Here is a 10,107-nt window from a genome sequence, read left to right as displayed (position 1 = left end):
CTCCCTTCTCTCCCTCGTTCCCTCCCTCCCTCCCTTCCTCCCAGTATCATGTAGCCCAAGAAGGCCTCAAACTTGGTATGTGGTATGGACTTCTGATCCGACCTGCCTCCAGCTCCCAAATACTTCAGTTACAGGTGTGGACCACCATACCCTACTTTTTTTCCTTTAAAAAATTAATTTGTTTATTTATTTTATTTTCATCGCATATGGGTGTTTCACCTACATGTATGTTTATGTACCATGTGCATATCCAGTACCCAACAAGGCCAGAAGAGAGCACGGGACCCCCTAGAACTGGGTCTAGACAGCTGCATGCCACCATGTGGGTGCTGGGAACTAAACCTGCATCCTCTGTAAGGCCAACAAGTGATCTTAATCGTTCCAGCCCCAACATAAAAGAAAAAAATGAGGCAGGAGGATTGTTAGGTCAAGACACAGCAACAAGAGCTCTTACCATCACTGCTGGGTTCTTCAGTAGGAGATGGCCAGTCTGTACACCCATGGATGCCTTTTGTGACCTCAACCACCTGCAGCCTTCTGACGCTAAGTAGGTTTATATCTTTCAGCCCTTCCTCCAGTTCTTTGACCACTTCTTTTCCAGGCAGAGAAGTCAGGACAGTAATCTAAAATGAAATACATGAAAATAATCAGTATGCCTGCTTTTTATGATATCCAGAGGGAGGAACATACAATCTGTTGTAAGTCTCTGGTAGTAGCTGGTGTGTTTAGTACAAAGAAAGAGAGATTTAAATATAACGTACAAATAAAATTTCATTTGATCGTGATCAAAAGGTTAAGAAGTGATACAAATCAAGTTTCATGTGATAGATTCCAGAGGGACAGAAAACCCTCACAAGTCTGTTCCAGTGATTCCAGACAGTTCATAGACAGTGTCTTGACAGTGACCATTGGGAAGCCATACATGTGTTCTAGTCTTTTCCTTATTCATTCTTTACATTTTTTTTTTAAAAATAAAAAACCACCGGTAGCATTTCCTCTGCTCAGAATATTGCTTTCTCAGGAGACTAGAGAAGCTTAAGTTCCGCTCATGCATGTCCACTGTGTCCTAGAGCCCCGCTCATGCATGTCCACTGCGTCCTAGAGCCCTGTTCATGCATGTCCACTGTGTCCTAGGGAGCCTCTTGCTCTTCTCTCACTGGTGCGTCCATGTGTAGCCTTCTCAGATGAATTCTCTGTTTTCTTAGGATGGAACCATTTCCTTTGACTCTAAACTGTACTTAACCTTTGACCAGAATGTTGGACGGAGGAAATATTAAGGCATTTGTGTACAATTAGAATCTTTTATGCCCTCAAAATGAATGTTTTTAATAATCAGTTTTGCCCTTGATTTTGAGACTAAAGACAATTGCACTTGCAATTATTTTGTATGCAGATGTTTTTAATTAGCAGAGAGAAATGTAGATGAAGGTACAATTGCTATTTACTTGTTTTTGAATACTTCAATGTTGTAGAATAGTTCTAGGTTCACAGAAACATTGAGAAGAAGGGCTCTGTGATGCTCACCCCTGCCCTCACACAGACATAGATTCTCCATTATTAATTTCCTCTACCAGGTTAATGCATTCACTGCAAGTGATTTATATATATTGACAAATAACAATAATCTTAAACCCCTATTTTATGTTTGGACAAGCTCTTAGTGTTGTACATTCTAAAGGGACATTAACCCATTACATATTTTCATACAAGGTGTTTCACTTCCTTAAAAATCTTCTCTGCTTATTTGCTCATCCACTCACTACACCTTTTTTTTTTTCCCTATTTCAATAACAGGGATTGAGCCCAGGGCCTTGCCTTTGCTAGGCACATAGTCTAATGAACTACGTTCCTAGCTCACCAGTCACCTTTTCTATTGTCTCTATAACTTTTCCTTTTCCAGGGTACTGAGTATTTAGAATCACAAATGGTGTCATTTTTTCCATACTAGCTTCCTTTATTTAGTAATGTACATTTAAGGTTTTTCCATGGCATTTTTTGTGACTCAATAGCTCATTAGTTTAGGTGCTGAATAATATTCTATTGTCTGGATGGACTGCAATGTATTATCCTTTCATCTGCTGAGAGACGTCGTGTTTAGTGACTGTGAATGCTTGTACAAAACCTGCACAAGGTCAAGCCATCAAGCCATCGAAATCCCAGCACAGACAGGAGAGGGACTCATAAAGTTCCACCTCTAGCTATTTGCAAGTGTGTTGGCTGCTGGGGGAGGAAGAGTCAGTCTTCTTCTGAGATGTGGCCCCCAAGAGGCCCCATGCTCCAGCAGATGGTTCCACATCCGTGCACATACAAGCAACCTTAAATGAAACTTCAGGTTTTTGTTTTTGTTTTTAAAAAGATCACATGGGCTGGTGAGATGGCTCAGTGGGTAAGAGCACCCGACTGCTCTTCCGAAGGTCCTGAGTTCAAATCCCAGCAACCACATGGTGGCTCACAACCACCCNGTGAGATGGCTCAGTGGGTAAGAGCACCCGACTGCTCTTCCGAAGGTCCTGAGTTCAAATCCCAGCAACCACATGGTGGCTCACAACCACCCGTAACCAGATCTGACACCCTCTTCTAGAGTGTCTGAAGACAGCTACAGTGTACTTACATATAATAAATAAATAAATCTTAAAAAAAAAAGATCACATGAAGCTGGGAGGGAAAAGCAGTGAGTAATTGGAGGGGAGGAAGTGGGGGTGAATTTGACCAAAGCACGTTGTATGCATGCTTGAAAGTCTCAAAAGAGAAAAATAAAAATTCTTAAAATAAAAAAGTATTGCTCCAAGATTGGAAAGTATGGATGGAGCTTAATTATAAACATATTGGTGTGTGGGCATAGCTCCTCTAGGTAAATACAAGAGCTGTAAGTGTTGGATTGTGTGTTAAATTTTCGTTACATTTTGGAAGAAACTGCATGTTACATTTTTCATTGCTATGATCAAATACCCAATAAGAAGCAACTCTAGGGAGGAAGGGTTTATTTTGGCTTACAGTTCAAAGGGATACGGCTCACGATGGTGGAGAAAGCATGGTGACTGAAGAATGGGTGACTAGCCTTACTACATCCACAGTCGGGAAGGAGAGAGATGGATGCTGGTGCTCAGCTTGCTTTCTCCTTTTTATTTAGTCCAGGATCTCCATTTATGGAATGGTGCCACGTCCACATTTAGTGTGTTTTCCCCTCAGTTAATTCAGTCTGGAAACTTCCTTATAGACATGACTGGAGGTTTGTGCCCTAAGTGATTGTAGCTCCTGTCTAGGTGATGACATTAACCATTGCAGAAACATCAAGTTGTCTTCCTGCTAGTATCAGATGAAAGTTTCAGTTATTCCGCATCCTTGTCAGCATTTGGCTTCATGAGTGCTCTGGACTGTGGCTCTTCTGACAGGAGTGTAGTGGTGTTCACTTGCTGGCTTACTTCCTGTTGTTGTGACCACACACTATGTAGATCATCTCTCCATATGCTTACTTGCCACTGGTATGATTTCTTGGGTGAGGTGTCTCTTAAAGTCTTTAGCCCCGCTCCTTCATTCAAAGTGTCTTTTCATCGCATTGGCTTTTTGCTTGATTATTTGCATTTAAACTTAACTCTTTATATATTTAATGTTTAAAAAATTTATTTAAACATTTCTGTGTATGATATTTTTCAACTTTAAAATCAGCATTATTTTATTCTGTGTGTATGGGTGTTTTGCCCACATGTAAGTCTCTGTACAACTTTTTGTGCCTGGTGCCCTCAGGGGCCAGAAAAAGGATTGTACTCCCTAGAACTGCAGATACTTATATCAGTGGGTGCTGGGAATCAACCCCACTTCCCTGGAAGAGCAGTCAGGCTCTTGACCACTGAGCCATCTCTCCAGCTCCAATTCTTTATATATTTTGGGTATTTATCACCTGTCTGATAACTAGCTAGAAAGGACTTTCTCTGATTTGGTTTTTCTGCTGATCTTTTGTTCTGCCAAAGCCTTTAAATTCAATGTAACCCATTTATCAGTTCTCTGTATTGTTTCTCCAGTTATTAGAATCTTTTCAGAAAACCATTGTGAAGGCCTTGATCTTGAAATGTTTCCCCTTCATTTTTCTCTTATACTTTTAGTATTTTAGGTCTTCAATGAAGATTTTTATGCATTTTGAGTTGATTTTTGTAAAAGGTGAGAGAAAAGGGTCTTCTTTTAATCTTCAACATGTTTGTATTTAAATTTCTCAGTCCCATTTTTTAAAAAAGAGGTTGTCTTTATTACAATATATGTTTTTGTCTGAATCAAATAGCCATAGCTCTGTGGATTTATTTCTAAAGCATCCACTACATCCCATTGGTCTACATATCATGCTATTTTGTTGTTATGGTGACAGTTTGATGACAGGTGTTGTGATGCCTACAGTATCACCTGTTTTGCTCTGGATTGCTTTAGTTATTTGGGGTATTTGTGTTTCCATATGAATTTTAGGGTTGCTTTTCTTTTTTACATACATAATTTTATCACTGAGTCATATCCCCAGGACCTCAAATCAATTTTAGAATCAGTTTCTTCACATACACAAAAGTTTTCTGATATACTTATTGAGTTTAACTATGAATCTATAGCTCATGACATTGAGTGACATTTTGATAATAATATTAAGCCTTTTATCCACAAACATAGAAATTCCCCATGTATCTTTTGTGGGAACATGAAACAGGAGGTGGAGGGAAAAGTGGAGATGGAGCCCACAAAGATGCCTGGGATTCAGACTCTGGAAACCAGCATCAGAGTGCAGATCTAACTTTATTGTTTATTACATAAGCTTATAATAGAGCTTTTTAGCCAAGTAGGGTATTGTCTTAGTTAGGGTTTTACTGCTGTGAACAGACACCATCACCAAGGCAAGTCTTTTTTTTTTTTTTTTTTTTGGTTTTCGAGACAGGGTTTCTCTATGTAGCCTTGGCTGTCCTGGAACTCACTTTGTAGACTAGGCTGGCCTCAAACTCAGAAATCCACCTGTCTCTGCCTCCCAAGTGCTGGGATTAAAGGCGTGCGCCACCACCGCCCGGCTGACCAAGGCAAGTCTTATAAAAAACAACATTTAATTGGGGCTGGCTTACAGGTTTAGAGGTTCAGTCCATTATCATCAAGGTGGGAGCATGGCAGTATCCAGGCAGGCATGGTGCAGGCAGAGCTGAGAGTTCTACATCTTCATCCAAAGGCTGCTAGTGGAAGACTGACTTCCAGGCAACTAAGGTAAGGATCTTAAGCTCACACCCACAGTGACACACCTACTCCAACCAGGTCACACCTATTCCAACAAGGCCATACCTCCAAATGGTGCCACTCCCTGGCCCAAGAACATACAAACCATCACAGGTATGCTTATGTATACAAGGGCAAATTGGGGTGCAACCTGTGTTGTTTAGCCATATCTGACTCTCCTGTCCATGAGCCTGTAGGGGAAGGTCCAATCCCCTGGGTAGATTTCTGTGAAGACAGAGGAAGCAGCCACCGCTCTGGCTTTGGGTCCTTTGTGTTGTCTCACCAGTGTGCCATGAACCATGTTAGATTATACACCGTGCATAGTAGATCAGGACTCTTCAAGGAGTTGAAGGAGCTTATGGCTCCTCATTCTTGGTCCCACTTCTTCCTCCACCAGGTTTATCTCCGAAATCCCCACAGTTTTTGATTTTATTCACCAGAGTTCTAGTGTTTTCATCATAGTTTTTTATATTGAGTTATAATAAACAACACTGTGTTTTTATTTTGTTACTCTTACTTTTCTAACGGCAGGGTCTGGCTCCATAGCCCAGGCTGGACTCAAACTCACTATGTAGCCCAGGCAGCAATCCTCCTGTCTCAGCCTTTAGAGTGCTGTGATTATAGGTATATATAGCCAAACCAAACCATATTGTGTGTTTATTTTTTATTTCAGATACCACTTGTTCATTGTGGTATGTATATAGGACAATGACAGACTTTTGTATTGTATTATTGATTTTGTAGCTTGAAGCCTTCTTATAATTGCTTATTGGTTTCAGGTGGGTTTTGTTGTTGTTGCTAATTATTTTGTGTATCTTTTGAAGAAAAAAGAGGTTTTTTTTCTTTCCCAATCTGTAGGTATGATGTTATTCAGAGCACTCCTTTATTACCCTTTAAGGTGATAGGATCTGTAGCGATGTCTTTTTAATTTTCAATGTTAGTATTTTATATCTTCTCTCTCTCTCTCTCTCTCTCTCTCTCTCTCTCTCTCTCTCTCTCTCTCTCTCTCTCTCTCTATTTTATTGATCACTTCAAAAAGCCAGTTTTTACTTTTCTTTTTTTTTAAACACTTTTTTTTTTCTGAGACAGGGTTTCTCTGTGTAGCCCTGGCTGTCCTGGAACTCACTTTGTAGACCAGGCTGGCCTTGAACTCAGAAATCTGCCTGCCTCTGCCTCCCAAGTGCTCGGATTAAAGGCGTGAGCCACCACGCCCGGCTCAGTTTTTACTTTTCTAATTTCAACTTTATTGATTTCTACTCTATCCTTATTTCCTTCTTCTGCTTATTTGGGCTTTATGTTTTCATCTACTTTAGTTTCCTAAAGTGGAAAACTAGAGTATCAAATATACATTTTTTCCTAATATATAGATTCAGTGCCATTTCCTTCTAAGTACTTGAATTTTACTGTGTTCCACAAATTTCAAGAAACTTTGTTTTTATATTTTTCTTTTTAGTTAATGATTTAATTTTTTAAAATTTTATGTTCATTGGCTTTGCCTGAATGTGTGTCTATGTGAGAGTGTCACATCCTCTGGAACTGGAGTTACAATTGTGAGCTGCCATGTGGATGTTGGGAATTGAGCCTAGGTCCTCTAGAAGAGCAGTCAGTGTTCTTAACCACGGCACCATCTCTCCATGAGCCATCCTCATTTTTTTCTTAGTTCAAAATATCCGCCCCCCCTTTGCTTAATGGTGAGTTGTTGTTGTTGTTTGACCTTTTCAGCTATATATAAATAATCTTTATTTATTTATTTATTTGTTTATTTATTTATTTATTTTTGTTGTCGTTGTTGTTTTGAGGCAGGGTCTCTCTACATAGCCCTTGAGTTCATAGAGATCCATTTGCCTCTGCCTCCTGAGCGTTAGGACTAAAAGTGTATGCCACCACACATGGAACTGGTTTCTAGTTTAATTCGACTGTGTTCTGACAGCAGACATTAAATAATTTTTGTTCTTTGAAATTACTAGGGAGGTTTTTTTGTTTTTTGTTTTTTTTTGTTTTTTTTGGTTTTTTTGAGACAGGGTTTCTCTGTGTAGCCCTGGCTATCCTGGAACTCACTTTGTAGACCAGGTTGGCCTCAAATTCAGAAATCCACCTGCCTCTGCCTCCCAAGTGCTGGGATTAAAGTTGTGTGCCACCACTGGCTGGCTTGTTTTGTTTTTTTAAAGATTTATTTATTTATTTACATATATGAGCACACTTGTAGCTGTTCAGATGGTTGTGAGCCTTCATGTGGTTATTGGGAATTGAATTTAGGACCTCTGCTTGCTCTGGTCAACCCTGCTCACTCCAGTTGGCCCTGCTTGCTCCGGCCTAAAGATTTATTATTATACATAAGTACACTGTAGCTGTTTTTAGATCCACCAGGAGAGGGTGTCAGATCTCATTACAGGTGTATATGAGCCACCATGTGGTTACTGGGATTGGAACTCAGAACCTTCTGGAGGACAGTCAGTGTTCTTACCTGCTTAGCCATCTCACCAGCCCCGTTAGGGAGTTCTTTATGGCTCACAGTGTGGTCAACCTTTGCTCATGTTCCATTTGAGCTTGAGAATACTACACATTTGTCTGTTTTTGGATGACTTATTCTATAGATACCAATTATATCCTTTGGTTTGATGAATGAGTTCAGTATGCCTTAAAGATTTTCTTGCCTCTGGGATCCATCTATTCCTGATAGAGGACAGAGGTTTCCAGTAAGCACAGTAGAGCTGTCTGTTCATCTTTGCTTTTCTTTTGAGGACCTGGCTTGGTTTATAACCCATTGTAACTCCAGTTCCAGGGAATTCAGCACCCTCTCTGGCCTTTCCAGGCATCAAGCATGCAAGTAGTGTACTTACTTACATGCAGGCAAGACACCCATACACATAAAGTAAATTTTGGAGGAGGTTGTGAAGGGTCTTACTGTGAAGCTCTGGCTGTTCTGGAACTCAATATATAGACCAACCCGGCCTCAAACTCACAGATATTTGCCTGTCTTTGTCTCATGAGTGCTGGGATTAAAGGTACACACTACTAAATTGTTAAAAAATCAAAAAATAAAAAGTAAAAAAGAATTGTTTAAACCAAAAAAATAAAAATAAAAAAGAATTGTTATGCCATTTGGAACATCTGATTTCTTTATCATTATGTAATATTCTTCTTTGTCTCTGATGACTTTGTGCACCTTGAAATTTCTTTGCCTGAAATTAATACAACTCCTCTTGCTTTTACTGGTGTTTTTCTCCATACACTTACTTTTAATCTCTATATATCTTTCATTTAATATGGAATTCTTTTTTTAAACTAATTTTCTTTTAAGATTTATTTATTATATTTAAGTACACTGTAGCTGTTTTCAGACACACCAGAAGAGGGCGCCAGATTTCATTACAGATGGTTGTGAGCCACCATGTGGTTGCTGGGATTTGAACTCAGGACCTTCAGAAGAGCAGAGTGCCCTTAATCGCTGAGCCATTTCTCCAGCCCAGGGCGATTCTTTTAAAAATTAAATTATTTTATTTCTTATTGGTGTGTGTGTGTGTCCATGCATTGTGCCATGGTGTAAAAATGGAGGTCAGAGGACAGCTTTCAGAAGTTGTTTTCTCCTTCCACTATGGGTTTCAAAGATCCAATTCAGGTTCTCAAGCTTGAGCAGCAATCACTTTTATTGGCTGAGCCAATTCTAGTGTGGATGTTTTGTAGACAAAACACAATCTTTCTTTCAGTCCATTCTCTTATTTTTTTTTTTTTTTAACGAGTGTTCCTTAGTTACTGACATTCAGTCATTACTGACCCTGTTGAGTGATCTACACTATCACTATTGTATATTCCTCTCATACAGCCTTTTCCCTTTTTCCCTTTTCAATATATATGTTGAGCTTTGCCCCTCCATCATAGCTATAGCCATTTTGACCCATGCCTGCCAGCTACTTCATATTGTTGCTGTAAAACGCCTGCCAGTCAGTCATTGACACAGAAAATAGCTTGTCTCAGAGCAGGGTCATGCTGACCACATACCTTGTTATGTTCTGTATGAGGTTTGGTAATCTTAAGAAATTCCACAAAGCTTTACACAGGACTGACCCATCAAGTTAAAGATCATTATGGCTTAAGTCAGAGCTGACTAGCAGGCAACACATCCTACATGAGTTCATTGTGATTTTTGTGGGTTTTTTTTTCTTTATAAGCTGACAGAAAAAGATGTTTAACGCCTCAGCTACAATCCTGATCAATCATTTTTAGGGTATGCATTCAATAAACCACCTTTGTCTGAGATCAGTGTTTTCGTGGCTTGTGGGGTGTCTGATGGACCCCAAATATATTCGTGACCCATCCAAGTCAACTTTCAAATAACACTATCCTAGGTTACAGGTAGTTTAATCATGCTAAAATAATAATTTTGAACCAGGCATTGTGTCACATGACTACTACCCCAGCACCTGGGAGGTGGAGTCAGAAGAATCAGAAGTTCAAGACCATCTTCAGCTACATGGCAAGTATGAGGCCAGCATGGGTTAGGACTCTCAGATATGCAACAACAATCTTGAATTTTCTTCCCTCCTTTATATCACTGAGGTCACACATTTCACTTTCTTCTAAACCTATATGTGCACACGCAACCAACATGCTGTTGCTATTATTTTGAACACAATGTCATGTGTTTCATGAAATAAGACTAATAAATATATCTTCATTTATCTTCACATATTTATTTCTTGATGCTCTTTACTTTTCAGGCATAGATACATACACCCTTCCTTTCTTCCTTCCTTCCTTCCTTCCTTCCTTCCTTCCTTCCTTCCTTCCTTCCTTTCTTTCTTTTCTTTCTTTCTTCTCTCTCCTCTTTCCTCTCTCTCTCTCTCTCTCTCTCTCTCTCTCTCTCTCTCTCTCTCT

At 39.6% G+C, this 10,107-nt stretch overlaps 1 protein-coding gene across 1 annotated transcript in view; it reads right to left on the bottom strand.

The window, feature by feature from the left end:
* M1ap (meiosis 1 associated protein) overlaps nucleotides 1-10,107 on the bottom strand; it is an 83,180-nt gene that overhangs the window by 44,816 nt on the left and 28,257 nt on the right. Inside the window, exon 4 of the mRNA XM_021191442.1 lies at nucleotides 455-623. Within this exon, the coding sequence (XP_021047101.1) occupies nucleotides 455-623 (169 nt within the window). The remainder of the gene's footprint in view (nucleotides 1-454; nucleotides 624-10,107) is intronic.

Source organism: Mus pahari, chromosome 2, assembly GCF_900095145.1.
Source record: "Mus pahari chromosome 2, PAHARI_EIJ_v1.1, whole genome shotgun sequence".
Lineage (NCBI taxonomy): Eukaryota > Metazoa > Chordata > Mammalia > Rodentia > Muridae > Mus > Mus pahari.
This window is presented reverse-complemented; position numbering and strand designations above follow the sequence as displayed.